Raw genomic sequence first — 16,812 nt, 5'->3', positions numbered from 1 at the left:
CAATACTGTAATGCAGTATGAAGCTATTCCTGCAGTATCCTGTTCATGATACTGTACTAAGTATTCTAGGAACAGCTAATAGCATTAAAGTAACAATAATTCAGATTTACAAAGTTAAATGAACTTAACTAAGATGTTTGGTACAAGGGAGTAAAGGAAACAGAAGAATAGATGGTAATAGAGAGAGTAACTTATGTAGGCCTAGTTAAAATGAAGCACAGAAATAGATATTTGCCACAAGCAAATAATTAGGCATTCTTATTTAAAGAAGCTACAATATCCTTTCATTATTCCAGTGCGGAAATAAAAGATTCACATAACCACACATAATGAAGAGACCAAAACTGGTGCATTAAAATAAATCTGATAACTGCAAAAAAATTGGCAACACTTTACAATAAGGTTCATAAGTTAACATGAACTAATAATGAACTGCTCTTATAAAGCATTTTTTTTAACGCACTGTGAACTAACATGAACAATGAACAACTGTATTTTCATTAACTAACATTAATGTAGATTATACAGTATCAAATATATTGCTCATGGTGAATTCATTTTAGTTAACTAATTCAACTAACTAATGTTTAACTAATGACCCTTATTGTAAAGTGTTACCAAAAATAGTGTGTGTGTGTGTGTGTGTGTGTGTGTGTGTGTGTATATATATATATATATATATATATATATATATATATATATATATATATATATATATATATATATATAGATAGATAGATAGATAGATAGATAGATAGATAGATAGATAGATAGATAGATAGATAGATTTAAGGCCTACTGCTTCAGATGCTTAAGGCCTGCTGCAGTGTTCGTTTTCTCTGACAACACATTTAATACATGTAATAAAAAACACTGAAAGAAACAATATACCAAACACTCTAACAAAACATTAATCATGCAATCACACCGACTATGACTTAGCTTATGGTTAGTCCATTTTATCAAGATTTTCTCAGAGCACACGGTGATGCTGTGCGACTTTGGAATTCTGCATTGCCGCAGGAGGAGCTTTGCCCGTATCCGATTGGCGACTTGTACCTGCTGCCTGCGTGTTGATTGGACCGATGATACGTCGATATTAGGGCGTGCGTGCGTCTATTGGCTGAGAGCGTAAATGTGGGCGGTTCTCGTGAGGTGCTCGTTTATGAGGTCGGTCAGTTGGATAAGCGCATCTCTCACATCCACCGGCGCTTCTTTCCAGGCGGAGTGGTAGGCGGAGTGGCTTCTTTCCAGCTGGCAGTGCTGCGGAGGGACATCAGATCATAAAACAGGCTGCAGTGCGGCTTCTTAGTTTTGCCGGCTTTTATCGCAACTACCAAGAGCAGCGCACGAGACCGGCATCCCCGCGAAATGACCTCGCCGTCGAATTTCATTTGACCATTTAGTTTGTCTGCATTTAATATTTACAAAGTTGTGCAGGTTCGTTTAACTTAAATGCTGCAACGAGTAACTTATTTTATACCTTGACGTGAAAGAATACGCGCTTTAGGTGCCTCAGCCAAGGTAAAGCTCTGAAACAAAGTTTTAAACCAAGTATAATTATTCGTCTTTCTTAAGATCCTTTTTGATGACTGACATTCTCTCTTCGTAAAAGGCTGTCACTCTCTCCATCACTCTCATTTTACCTGAAGAGGACGGACTGACTGCGCAATCATGGGGGTAAGACATCTCTCTTTTACTGCATCACAGCAAACAGAAGATAATTAAAAACATTTTCCCTATGAATTTCAACTTCGTTATACAAACTTTAAATCCTGTAAAATGCAGCGTCATGTCCTTCGCTGTCAGACATAAAGTGACAGAATGACATTGACTTATATGCGGATTTCTGGACTGCGACACTGATGGGACAGGACGTTCTGTAATCACACGTTATGAATTACACGCTATAATTGTGAAATTGTTATGAGCCCACATGAATGGTCAGCAGCAGATAAAACGGAACTGCGTTTATGAACTTTCACAATGCTGTCGTCATAGCGGATACGCAGATAACGTTTTTAGCTGTTATCCTAATTGAAAGCTTGTCGGTGTTGTCTGAATGATAATATCTGGACGGTTATGTTAACCTTCACGAGCCAGTCTAATCGGGTTATGCTGGTCAGAGACTTTCTAAAGGGCATCGCTGCGCAGTTACACTCAAACTCAGCGCGGCTGTCTTTGCCTCGTGATTCTGTGGAGTCTGTCTCTACTTATTAACGCTCAAAAGTTGTATGTCAGGTTGTTGGGTTTTTTTATATGTTTTAGGACTGTTTGAGTGCATCTGTGGAGTGGTCCCCCCTCCAGCACCCCCTTTAGCTATATCCTTCCCTGTGTACTTACTGACCGCAGCGCACGCCTCCTGCTCTGAACAGTTAATCCGGATGTTCTGAATGTGCGTTTTGGTCATCTTTATGGACACGACCGGCATTGCTGAGTGTTTTAAAGTGTCTGGTGTCCAAACACGCACAGTCACACACACCTCAGAGCCGGTCCATCGCTGAAGTCCACATGCGTCATAATGCGGTTACCGGGAATCTGTACTAAACCGGCTTATTTCCTGCATCTGTGACATAACCTCGCGCGGGGTAATCACTGACAGGGCAGATTTAATAGATTCGGTTCTGAAGAATGTCTCGAAAGGTCGAATTTGAATTGCGGCTAGCCTACAGTTTGTAACTGCGTTGGGGTGAAAGGAATGTCAGACTGAGTTGCGCAATCTGCCTCATCAGCGTGGCTTTATCATGTTATATGCGGAATGACGTGGAGAGTTAGCAAGTGCGTAGCACACAGAAGTGCGCAGTGAGAATGCCGGTGTTGAGCAGATGATGTGCGTAGTTTATAGCCGTTGCCAGGGACACTGAGAGACCGGCTAAAGCTGTCAATGCAGAAAAGATCCCTTAGCAACATCGCAGAACTGAATGTTCACAGACGCGCTGCAGCGAATGCGTCAAGACTGATGACTTAGCGGCGTAAGAGCAGGGCAAAAATGATTACGCAGACAGTTTTGTCCTGTCATGGATCAATACGAGCGCTTGTGTGTGAGTTTACCTGCTTAAATGTGATGGAAGGTAACACATACTGGCGACTTCCGCGCAGTTTTCTTTAAGCTTGTCAGCGGTTTGTTTAATGGCGCTGCTGCGTGCCGTGCCGGTTGCTGTCGCAGTGATGCTCGAGGCGATGCACCACCATCAGCATCCCAGCTGTTTCATTCCCTATAGGCCGCTTTCTGCGTCAAACACGAGGCGGAGCCACGCGAGTGGAAATTCCCGGTACTGGCCTGTGATAGGCACGAGATGCGGATACGGAAAGCGAATAGATGAAATGAAGTAGCATTCATTGTGATCATGTTTTAGTGGAGGTCAAATGTGCTCTTAAAGGGACAGTTCATACAAAAATTGAAATTTTGTCATCAGATCCTCATGTGGATTCATCATTTTCAGCCTATAATTTTCTGATGTGCAACATAAAAGATAATGTTATATAGGCAGAATGACAGATTCAGACACCACTTAAAAAAAGCAGACTTTGTCTGTCCCTCACATTTTTTCTTATAACACCCCCCCCCCCCATTTTTTTATATATAAATATATAATTTATGACGCATTATATGTTTATATATAATTTTTATTTATTTTATTATATATATATATATATATATATATATATATATATATATATATATAAATTAATATAATAAAAATAAATAACAATTATATATATATATAAGCAGATTTTGTCAGTCCCTTACATTTTTTTCTTATAACGCCCCCACAAAAAATAAATAAAAATTATATATATATATATATATATATATATATATATATATATAATGTTAATATATATATATAACATTATATATATATATATATATATATATATATATATATATATATATATATATATATATATATATAAAATAAAAATAAATACAAATTAAATATATATATATATATATATATATATATATACACACATATATAAGGCTATGGAGCAACATGATGGTGGTTAAATAGTGAGTGAAGTGAACTGTTACTTCATCACCAGAACAATCCACAATCACATTACAAAACATTACAATTATTTATTACAAAATAAATGTGTAAAATATATATTATTTATTTAATTGGCAAATCAATAATTTACCTAATAAATAGTTAAGTTTAGTTTCTTGTTATTTTGGAAAGAGCAACTAGAGGGACACAAACACTAAGAAGAATGTGCACACAGCTTATTTAAATATTAATCAGCTTGTATGCATGTAATTTGGATTTAAAATTTTCATTAGTATGTCTATAATGATTATTAGTTACTGCCAATGTAAACAATTTAAATATTATTTCATTAACCTAAGAAAGAGAGAGATTAGGAGAACGACTGGTGACATTCCAGTGTACATTAGATGCAGCAGTACATAGTGTAGCCTATACACTGCAGGTGAGTGTCTGTGGGGGGGGAGGGGAGGAAGGGCATGGGGAGGGGAGGGGTGTGCTGCAGCAGGACGGTGTAGCTGGGAGGAGGGGGAGGAACACAGATCCTGTTACATGTAATTAGCCTAGCTGAGCTTGTGTTTCCAGAATGTGAGTGGGCTGGGTTACCTGGGTACAGATGGTATAGACAACGAGTGACCAAGGATGAGGACACAGAGGTGTCCATGATGTGGAATCAGTCAATAGTCACGTTTCCACCGAAATTACCCAGAACAATTTGTGCCATTAACTTTTTTCCTCCCAGACATGTTGCTGTCTGCATTCACACTCACAATTTTCAAAGTTGTCAGATTACTGTTCTTTTCACACTGCATGACTATCTGGGTAGCATTCAGCACATTGTGTGCACATTGCACAGTGGATCGGCGACAGGGGGTTATACATTGCATGCCTTAAGAAAGAATTGCCGACAACTCTGTCTGGTCCACAAACTACATTTCACAACCAAACACGAGAGAAGTGATAAAGAAATAACGCGAGGTCACACATGAGGCCGGAGTTCTCGCGCAAGACTGGAATTGCTATTAAAAAATTTTAGCCCGCAAGAAGCTTATTATCCGAATTGTCTGTGCGCTAAATATTATGGAGGAGAAAATGGTTGGGGAGACACAAGTCTATTATTCCTCCCCGAATTTCTCGCTGCCCTGTATCTCGCCAATGTCATTTTCAGTCAGAACACATTTCACACAGCAGGATTTTGAATCGTGCCAAATATCTCATGGTTTATCTCACGCGATTGTCACTCGCGTTAACGAGCAACAATTTGCCTCAGATTTTAGGCATTTGACAGCGATTTCGCAAAATCTGTCAGCAAGAGAAAATCGGGCCTAAAATCATGCATTTTCAACTCAGCATAAAGTACCGTGTAGATTAGTCCAGTGACATAGGACTGCGCGCAACTCTCCAGTTCCCGCTGGATTTCATCCTCTGCATATAAGCTCAATAAAGCCTGAACCTCGTTGTTGGTCCATCGGTCGTATTTTTCAAACTACATTGTTGATTCGAATAGCAAACAACTCTTACTGCATGCGCTGCAACAGACTTTTAAAAATGGTGATTGAAATAAAATGCTGTGTGGAGTCAACCAAGCAAAATGCAGCATGAATTCAACCAATCAGCATTTTCCGCACCCAGATCCCACCCCTGAAAGCACATCTTGTGAGCAAGGACTTTCTGAGGGGCGAATTTTTACCCAGAACTTAATTTAGACAATGGTCCCTGCGGTCAAAACACACCGAGTACCACAGTCCCTAGTTCCTGTGGAAAGTTCCTGCAGAGGAAACGTGACTAATTTTAAGGTCATAATGAAGTGCATGATTTAATAAGATCAGAGAAAAGGTCAAATTAGTCTCTTAGATTTGCTTGTTATAGGATAGAGTTGCATTTATGTTTAGGATCTTACTGGTATTGTTTTGATAGGGATGAATTTGGTTTCAGGATGTAGAAACAGTGAATGATTATAATGGAATGAAATGATGAATACAATTTCGCCAAAATTTTTTTTTATTTTTTTCATATTTTAAAAGTCAATGAAGTTTATGAAGCATATAGATTGAGTATACATTATATATGTATATATAAAGTAATTATAAGTATTTAAAGTATAATTAATATGAGTATATAAAGTCAATATAAGTGATTTATGTAATTTATGTATTTATGAAGTCATTCATTTATTTCATTTACATTTACATTGTCAATAAATATAGCATTTCATAGCTTCTTTTGTACTGATATATGACTCTATTATTTATATGTCAGAAGCTTTTTAGCTAATTGACTCTCTGTTTTACATAGTAAATTATACGTCAATGGATCACTGTTACTGGACCATATTTAGGGGTATGAAGGATTTGTTGTTTAGGAGTTTAAAGGTGAAGTGTGTAATTTCTGCACTTTCTTTACAGTTTTATGTCAGCTTAAAAGTGGCTTACCAATAGTTGTCTATGCAATGACAGACTTCAGCTTTAAATGGGCTGGATTGGATCAGTTAGTTCTCATTATCACATTCTGTCCAAGGGATGTCTGTGAGTGGAGCGGATACTCAAGGTCAGATTACCCTCTCCTCATCTTTCCTCAGTGTTGATGTAGCGTAACTGCCCCCTCAGGTCAGAGCTGCTGTGATGCCGCTCCACCGGTGGGGACATGCGTGGAGGGCCTGGTTCAGGTTCCACATCCACACCACACCATCATTTATTAATGTAATACTTTGTTGGTGGAGGAGCAGAACCGTCCATTCTGATGGAAGGAATTCTGTGGCAGAGCTGACCATCAGCTCTTCTTTAACTAGAGCTGTAATGAACAATCAGTGTCAGGCGCCAGAGAGATTGTGACTTAAGTGCTGAGGAGAAGAGAAACTGTGTGTACATCATGTCTGTGTGGAGACAGAATAAAGAAAGGAATCCTCAGACAACCCCTTTGAGACGTGAAGAATCTGTGTGTCCTGCTGTGATTGTAATTTGGGGCAGTGATTCAGTGTTCCAATCAAGAACATGCACACAGATGCCCCACACTCTGGCAAAGCTGCTTGGCTCAGTGGATGAAGTATATAGACAGATGGGAGGATAGAATAATGGATAGAGAAGAACAGGAGGGGATATAGAAGGTATACTTTAACAAGGAGGATTATAGATTTTTGTTTAAAGTTAATTTTAGAAAGCGCCTAACAAATGAAAATTATATTGCAACCCCCCCCCCCCTTTTTTTTTTTCTTTCTCTTTTCTTTTCTTTTTTCCTTTCTTTTCTTTTCTTTAAATGTGTGTATTGGTTGAGCTGTGCAGGGGTTACATGACTATTCTGGGTATATTAATTAAATTTTCTCATTATTGGAATTATTTAATCTAATTTTTTTAATTGATTAAGGAGGTTTCTTCATTTTCCCATTGGCCTAAATTAATGATTCTCAAAGTTTTGGCTCCAAGGGCCCTTATCGTCAAAAACAGTATTCAGATGTCCTCCAAGATATTTCTGGTACTTCTGCTATAATGACAAAGCAATAGAAACTTTTTTATTTACAGAAACAAGGAGGGGCAATATATTAAAATAATTTAAATCATTATAAATAATTCCATAATTCCATATTAGGTAAAAGTTTTCAATTATTTTAATTATTTTAATTTTTTAAACTTGTTTTACTGATAAAATATTATAGAGCTTGACATAACTTGAAAAAAATTATATTTATTTAAAAAAAAAAAAAACATCTTGACTTTTTACTCTTAATTTTTACCAAGACCCTGATAATAACAGTTGATGAGGGATCAAATTAAAATAAGAAATATGACCATGGACCACAAAACCAGTCATAAGGGTCAATTTTGTTAAATGAGATGTATACATCATAAATAAGCTTTCCAGTATGGTTTGTTAGGATAGGACAATATTTGATAAAGATACATCTGGAATCTGGAAAAAAATCTGGAATCTGAGGGTGCCAAAGATCTAAATATTGAGAAAATCACCTTTAAAGTTCTCCAAATTAAGTCCTTAGCAATGCATATCCATTCACAAAAATACATTTTTGATATATTTATGGTAGGGAATTTACAAAATATCTTCATGGAACATGATCTTTACTTAATATCCTAATGATTTTTGGCATAAAAAATCGATAATTTTGACCCATACAATGTATTGTTGGCTATTGCTACAAATATACCCGTGCTCCAGTGTCTTATTTTAAATAATTCTAAGCCATCGTGCCCTGGCCCCCTGGTTGAGAACCACTGGTATAAAGAGTTGAAAATTTTCAGACATAAATTTGTGTACACATAAAGAAGACATTAAACATATACAATAACAATCAACATTCCATATACAATAAATAATTCATTACCATATAATTTAATTATCATATAAATTAGTTTAACTTCCTCAGTTCTGATTTGTAAGTACAAAGATTCTGGTATTGCTTCAGTAAACTCCGCAAAGTGAGCCTGGCTCTTTTGTGATGGAGGCGATTCAGAGGGAGCTAATCCTAGTGTGCCGTAATCAGATTATTTAATCTGTACTTTGAGGCCCAGACCTAGCCTGGTCTACATCTCACGGCATAACAGATGGTACAGCAAGGTCACTTACACGCACACTCATTCAACCACATACTGGATGAAGTGTTCAGTGTTATCTGCTCTTGAACAAGCACTTCATGGCTCACACTTTTAAGGTCAGTCACACAGAGTCGTGCACACAAATACACCCTCGTGCCAGATCAAAAAGTCTTTTTTCTGGATGTATTGACATGTGTAAAAATAATTGAGACACTCATAGTAATATATCACACCGAACAGTCCTCTAAGGGCAGTATTGATGTGTCTGCTGCCATTACAGTGGTTTAAACGCTTTTTGTACAGCTGGCACTGTGCTGCCTGGAGATAATCATCAGTACTAATAGCTGGTCAGAGAAGACAAGATCTGGCAGGGATTCCCTCTGGTCCAGAACATCCTCTCAAGATAAAAGTATAAGCTTTAACCATTGATATACCACCAAAGTTGTTTCTACTACAGTTCTTTGGATGGAAAATTAAATGATTAGTCTAAAGTTAAATAAACTCCTTATGCTAGAGGGAAGAGAGACTGAAAAAAGAGTGATCATGCTGCTAGCAGAGATGATTCTTCATGCTCTGTGAGCATCAGACTGGCCTTGTCATTCCATTGGCTCTGTAAGGATGGTGCCACATCTTATGACCACATTAATATAATGCATACTCTTAATATTCCAATGGTGTAAAAGATGTAATGATTTCTGTTATTAACTGATGATAACTTCCGATGGTCTGATGGAGGTTTCATCATGGCTAAAAGTTACAGTACATGCTGTTCAAAATTTTGGGGTTGGTAAGATTTTTTAATGTTTTTGAAAGAGAATTTATGTTCACCAAGGCTGTATTTATTTGATCAGGAATACAATAAAACAGTAATATTCTGAAATATTATTACCATGTATTCCTGTACTCTAGTCTTCAGTGTCAATTATCCCATGATTTACTCACCCTCAAGCCATCTTAGGTGTATATGAATATCGTCTTTCAAACTAACACAATCCAAGATATATGTAAAAATATCCGTGCTCTTACAATCTTTATAATGGCAGTGAATGGGTGGCCCGATTTTGAAGCAAAAAAAAAAAAGTGCATCCATCCATTGTAAAAGTACTCTACACAGCTCCAGGGGGTTAATAAAGGCCTTCTGAAGCGAAGCGATGGGTTTTTATTAAAAAAATATCCATATTTAGAACTTCATTAACTATAATATCTAGCTTCTGGCAGATGGCCATATGGCATCAATTTGCGGTGGAAGAGTAACCTCTGACCCGCCGCATTACTTAATTACGAACGCGCAAGCGCAGAGGATAGAGCAAAATTTTTGGCAAACTATCCCTCTAAGGAATTTGTGTAAAAGTATACATATGTGTGCAGTATTATAAGAACATAAAATCAGTCATCTAAAAGCTTTTAAGGACAAGATGACACACAGACCCTGGAGAATCAGTGTGCTTTTCACACTTCTATAAACACATTCATGAAGGCTGCAGTCCCCTGGCAAACTGTAGCAGAGATTTGCTCTTCCTAAAGGGAAGGTTTGCTTTGCTTATTTGCAGACTAGCTTACATTGACATCATCACAAAGTCAAACTCAGTGAGGAACAAGTGGCATTTTACAAAAAATTTCAAGTCCCGTGTTCATCTTGACTAAAATGACTCTCTGTTTGAAGACAGTTTTGATATTTGCTGAGTTGGTCTGACAAAAATAAAAAAGTTGCCTGGAGAGATTCTTAATTTTTGTCTCTTTTACTCCAGTGCTTCTCTTTTTTTAATTACAATTTAACATATTTTAGAGTAAATTAAGTGAAATATCTTGATTTTAGTTGTTTTATCATATTTTAGTCCAGGGGGTTAATAAAGGCCTTCTGAAGCGAAGCGATGGGTTTTTATAAAAAAAAAAAATCCATATTTAGAACTTCATTAACTATAATATCTAGCTTCTGGCAGATGACCATACGGCATCAATTTGCGATGGAAGAGTAATCTCCGACCCGCCGCATTACTTAATTACAAACGCGCAAGCGCAGAGGATAGAGCAAAATTTTTGGCGAACTATCCCTTTAAGGAATTTGTGTAAAAGTATACATATGTGTGCAGTATTATAAGAACATAAAATCAGTCCTCTAAAAGCTTTTAAGGACAAAATGACACACAGACCCTGGAGAATCAGTGTGCTTTTCACACTTCTATAAAAAAATAAAAAAGTTGCCCTTCAGAGATTCTTAATTTTTGTCTCTTTTACTCCAGTGCTTCTCTTTTTTTAATTACAATTTAACATATTTTAGAGTAAATTAAGTGAAATATCTTGATTTTAGTTGTTTTATCGTATTTTAGTGTTTGGTCTAATTTTGAGTCATTTTAAGCCCCCTTGGAAGTTTGCTGAGACCCCCTGTGGCATTTGCCCCCTGATTGAGAACCACTGTTTTAGTCCATGTTCATTAGCATTGAGGCCAGTATCTTATACTATTGTACTTGGCAAAATTAACTTTTACAAGATTTAAACAAATTTAAAATTTGCAGTCCTTCTCCTCTAGAAAAATGGACCAAAAATATTGATGACTCATCCTGCACTGCAGAGATTTTGGACCAATCAGGTTCTATATAGAATAAATGGATCTCAACCTTTTTGACTTCAAGCCCCCCCATTGTTCAACAATACTTATTTAAAGCCCCCCCACTCACAATTTATACCCCATGTAATATTTTAGAGCTTATCATAACTACAAAGATTTATATCCATTATGAAAATAACCAAATAGCAAGAAATATCCTGATTTTTAGTTGTTTTAGTTTCTTATTTTAATGCTTGTTTTGTCTTATTTTAAATAATTGAGTCATCTTGAGGCTCCCTGCTAGCCCCCGGCCCCCCCGGTTGAGAACTACTAGGCTAGAATGAGAATGTCCCAATTAATTTATAAAAATCACCTGCAACAATAGAAAATATGAAAAGAAAAAAAAAGTGTTTGTATTCCACTCAGAACTTTTTATAATTTTGTGTTTTCTCTCTTTTGCAAAGTCTATCTCAGTCGCTCTGTCCAAACGTATGTAGGACATGTAAGTCCCTGGGCTCAACAACCACACACTTCTCTTTGTGTGTCTTTCTCTTTAGAATGTGATGCACACATGCAGACTGAATAAGTCCTTCAGTTTCAAAAGCATCAATAATTTGTGACAAGAGTTCAGAGGACAGACCTCAGCACCAGAGACTGTGTGTGTGTGTGTGTGTTCTGTCTCAGTCGGTAGAAACGTCAGTGTGCTGGCATGTAATTCCAGCCCATCGGCTCTGGTTCTCTCTCAGAGCAGGACTGTATGTTTTTCTCCACAAGGAACACGCAGTCAGTAACGTTACCACAAGAGCACAATTATATCTCATCAGGAATTAGATAACCACAGTTACCACTTGACACACACCTAAGACTTCTACTGTAAACCATACTGTAATTTAAATCACTTAAATGTAGCCTATTCAATAAAAAATAACTTCCAGATTAAAGGGTTTTCATGACCAATTCAAATTCTAAGATGAAGTAACTTGCACATCTTCTAACAACATTTATCTCAGTGAAAAGTTACAACATTTATTATAAACAACATTTTAAGACTTTTTTTAAATTATTTTTTTCAGTGCATCTTCCATTAGCAGGTGTGGCAAAAAGTTAGTTTTGGACCCTGATCTTCCTCATTTTCTCAGACTCTGTTGTCCGACAGTGAATCTCTCAACATGAGCTTTACTCAAAGTAAATATTAATTTGATATTTTTTCAAAATTGCATCAGGCTTGTCTGTGAGAGAACGAGAGCGCTCTTCTCCTGTTTCCTCTCTGTTCTTATGCCGCAGTGCAGGTATCATTGCAGATGTACATTGCGCATGCACGCACACACACACACACACACACACACGTTGGGTTTTCATGTTTTATGGGGAATTTCTATAGACATAATGATTTTTATACTGCACAAACTGTATATTCTATACCCTAACCCTAACCCTACCCATCAGAGAAAACATTCTGCATTTTTACATTTTCAAAAAAATTTATTTTATATGATTTATAAGCAGTTTTCCTCATGGGGACAAAAAAAAAGGTCAGAAATTACAGGTATTACTATCCTTTTGGGGACATTTGGACACACATCAAAAAATACACACCTACCATAAAAACATAAAAGTATAACATATTATATTGTATACACTATTTTTCTGTTTGTTTGTTGTTGTTTTTTTGGATTTTGAATCTATTTTCCTCTGTCCATCACTCTCATTCTGGTTTTTCCAACTCTCATTTCGCTCATCGTTCCTTTTGTTCTTTGTGTGTGTATTCAGCTGTTTTCAATTTTCTAGTAATGAAAGATGACGTTTGCAGTGTTTCCATGTGTGTGTCATCAGCTTTCACACTTTTAGCCACTATTACAAAGCCAAATTCAGAAAACAAAAACCTAATATAGATGCGCTTATATAGTGATGAGATGTTTCATCTGTAGGATCAGTGTGAGCTGATAGGGGTGATCCTCACTTTCTATTCACTTAATTATTTAGTGGTGTCATCTACCACACACACACTCGCTTTTGTCACAGGATCTGTAGCGCTGTTGTGTGTTCTGTGCAGGCTGGTTAGAAGGTCACCGTGCACGTGTGTGTGTGTCCGGTTGGTTTTGGGCAGGTGGTGTCATGCTGAGAGTCATCAGACATTAAGTGCAGCCGCTGACGGCGACAAGCTCTCACACTGAGAGAGCAGCAGGTCAATATCTAATTACCCCACAGGAAGTGGCAAATATTCCTTTTTCTCTCTGGTAATCTCTATCTCTTTGGATACCTCTCTTAGTCCGCCAGCTTTCTGTCAGTCCCCACCCACGCATGCTCCTCTCTCTTTCCATCTGTCCCCTGTTCTGTTTCTCCTCTTTATCTATCCATCTTCTTCTGTCACGTCCTCATTCTTTTTTAATAGGTATCACCTGGCTGCATGCGTGAGTCTGAGCCTTTCGGTCTAAACCAGGCATATCAGCTGACCATAAAAATGAAGATAAAAACCTCAGTCAAATTTCGTGCTTTGTTCTGGCGGTGTTTTAAGTCACTGCTTGAAATTGCAAATTTAATCAAAAGAGACAGGTCTGGTTCGGATTGCTCTTAAGACACTTCGTACATAAAACTCAAGAGTAAGGATAGATTCTGATTGTCCTGAAATGTTTGTATTTCCCTGGCAATATTTTGGCAAAACAAAAATGAAAAAATAATAATTTTTTGAATAAATAAATATTGAATAAAAATAAATAAAATGTTGGATTAATGGTAATATAAAAATATAGTTAAAAATTGTTTTATTTTTTTATAAAATGTATTTATTAGGTAAATTTATATACTATGTAAAATAAGGTAATAAATAAGGTAAAAACAAATTAAGGTTATATATTTATGAGTTATAAAAAATTATCATTATTATTATATATTAAATATATTAATACTTATAAAAGTATTCATATATTTTATTAAACAATTTTCTTTACAGAACAAAGTACATATACAAAGTAAATATACAATAAAACTATTAGTAAACATTTTTGTCTAAAGGTCAATTTTTATTGCAATAATTATATTATATTATATTATATTATATTATATTATATTATATTATATTATATTATATTATATTATATTATATTATATTATATTGCAATATATACAGAGAGAGATATTATACAGGGTCTAAAATTAACACTCGACAAGCCCCAAATACGAGTAAAAATCAGTGTTGGCGAGTGAATGAACCGGTGTCAGTCGCCAATTGGTCAGTAACAATTTTTTGAATTCTAACAATGCATGTTGTGACAACATGAACGTGAACAAACATGAACTATGCTCTGTCTTAAGTCACCGGCCATTGGCATGTGTGGCAAAAAAATTTGTATTCTAACAATGAACAGAACAAGGCCAGTTCATTAAAGGGTTAGTTCACCCAAAAAAAAAAAAAATATATATATATATATATATTGTATTAATTATTTAAAAATATAATAAAGCACTTGATATTTTTATATTTTTAATTTACACAGGTATATTGTTTAGTTTTGATCATACTCTCATAATTAAAGGATTAGTTCACCCAAAAATGAAAATTCTGTCATTTATTACTCACCCTTATGTCGTTCCCGTAAGACCTTCGTTCATCTTTGGAACACAAATTAAGATATTTTTGTTAAAATCCGATGGCTCCATGAGGCCTCCATAGGGAGCAATGACATTTCCTCTCTCAAGATCCATTAATGTACTAAAAACATATTTAAATCATTCATGTGAGTACAGTGGTTCAATATTAATATTATAAAGCAACGAGAATATTTTTGGTGCGCCAAAAAAAACTAAATAACGACTTATTTAGTGATGGCCGATTTCAAAACACTGCTTCAGGAAGCATCGGATCATAAATGAATCAGTGTATCGAATCTGCTGTTCGGAGCACCAAAGTCACGTAATTTCAGTCATTGGTAGTTTGACACGCGATCCGAATCATGATTCGATACACTGATTCATTGTGCTCCAATGCTTCATGAAGCAGTGTTTTGAAATCGGCCATCACTAAATAAGTCGTTATTTTGTTTTTTATGGCGCACCAAAAATATTCTCGTCACTTTATAATATTAATATTGAACCACTGTACTCACATGAACTGATTTAAATATGTTTTTAGTACTTTTATGGATCTTGAGAGAGGAAATGACATTGCTGGCTATGAAGGCCTCACGGAGCTATCGAATTTCAACTAAAATATCTTAATTTGTGTTCTGAAGATTAACGAAGGTCTTACGGGTGTGAAACGGCATGAGGGTGAGTAATGAATGGCAGAATTTTAATGTTTGGGTGAACTAACCCTTTAATGAACTGGCCTTGTTCTTTTCATACATTGACCAGCAGGGGGCTCTACTCATCCAGAACGTTATGTGAACGTTCCTGTTACACAGGGTCTTGCCTCAGTAATTTTCTGGAAGGGAATTCACTCTTCACATATCGACAGTGCTACAAGAATAGATCTTTATTCCCTGGAGGAAGGCATGTTGGTTGATCTGGAAGCTCAGTATTGATCAGCCTGTGTGGCAGATGATACACAGTTTCCTGCTCTAATGACGAGTGTCCCACTAAAATAGCATCTGAGAGTTTCGCATGAGCTATCTTTGCCCTGCTGGGTTAATTCTGTGCTGCACTCTTCCGGTATGATAGGATTACACAAGCAGCCAATAGAAACAGAGGATTTACAGAAGGAAGTAAATAATGATAGTACACTGAAAGGTCAAAATCTGATCATGACAAAATAATTATCTTGAGGTTATATATTTTTAATTGGTTAAAAATAATCAGCCTGTTACAGTAAAACAGAACTGGAATTTTTTACTTCTTGGAAAGTCTGAAATTTGATCTCTGACTTCATTTAGATAAAGAACAAAGGGTAAAGAATTTGATTTAAGTTGTTTTGATGCTCCTGAAGTCACTGAACTGCATTTGCGTGCAAGTTTCACTTCACGACTTTCATGTCACTTTGATCTGAAACAGACTAATCAGAGTGTCTTTGATGAAGGAGTCATATCTCTGTGTGATGATGCCACACTGTTAATGTGAATGACAGGAGGAGGGAAGATCTGTATTCTTTCAGCAAATTAAATTAGCTTTATTTTTACCACTTTGATGTGACCACAAAGTGAAGAGAGCAAGATGGACATTTGTTTAGTCACTTCTCATGATCCACCATCTTCCAGGCCAGTGTTCAAACCGAAATCCATGTCAGTTCAGAGTAAATTATTTGAAATTATCTTCATTATGATCTTACATTGATGGTGTTGTCATTGTTACTGAACCACAGCAGACAGAGAATAAACTCTGATGGATTAAAATGAGATTGCCTTTTTAGTTAATTAACAGATTTTTCTCTCTCTCCTCTATCAATTTTGTTTTAGTATGGACGATCGGATAGCTACCGCGTGGCCACCACGCAAGATAAAGACGAGAAAAGTTCTCCAAAGAAGAAAAAGGGAGTAAAAGATCTTGATGAGCTGAAGAAAGAAGTTCCCTTGGTAAGAATCTCACTAGAATAGAAGCATATCTATAATCGTTTTGCCTTTTTATTCTGTTAAATGTTCCTTTTTAAATTCCATTTCAGACGGAACACAAGATGTCAGTTGAGGAAGTATGCCGGAAATTCCAGACAGACATCGTTCAGGTAAACTTGTATATTATTTAGTGTTCGCTAAAAAACAGGTTTCCTTGTTTACTAAATTCCACCTTTTATAATTATAAAGCC

The 16,812-nt window shown here is 36.3% G+C and overlaps 1 protein-coding gene across 1 annotated transcript in view; it reads left to right on the top strand.

Annotated features, from left to right (window-relative positions):
* Positions 1-1,191: 1,191 nt before the first annotated feature.
* The window catches only part of atp1a3b (ATPase Na+/K+ transporting subunit alpha 3b), a 28,060-nt gene continuing 12,439 nt past the window's right edge, over positions 1,192-16,812 (top strand). The window contains exons 1-4 of the mRNA XM_067404003.1: positions 1,192-1,524; positions 1,616-1,680; positions 16,469-16,585; positions 16,672-16,731. Of these exons, the coding sequence (XP_067260104.1) occupies positions 1,675-1,680; positions 16,469-16,585; positions 16,672-16,731 (183 nt within the window). The 5' untranslated portion in view covers positions 1,192-1,524; positions 1,616-1,674. The remainder of the gene's footprint in view (positions 1,525-1,615; positions 1,681-16,468; positions 16,586-16,671; positions 16,732-16,812) is intronic.

Source organism: Chanodichthys erythropterus, chromosome 2 (assembly GCF_024489055.1).
Source record: "Chanodichthys erythropterus isolate Z2021 chromosome 2, ASM2448905v1, whole genome shotgun sequence".
Taxonomy (NCBI): domain Eukaryota; kingdom Metazoa; phylum Chordata; class Actinopteri; order Cypriniformes; family Xenocyprididae; genus Chanodichthys; species Chanodichthys erythropterus.
This window is presented reverse-complemented; position numbering and strand designations above follow the sequence as displayed.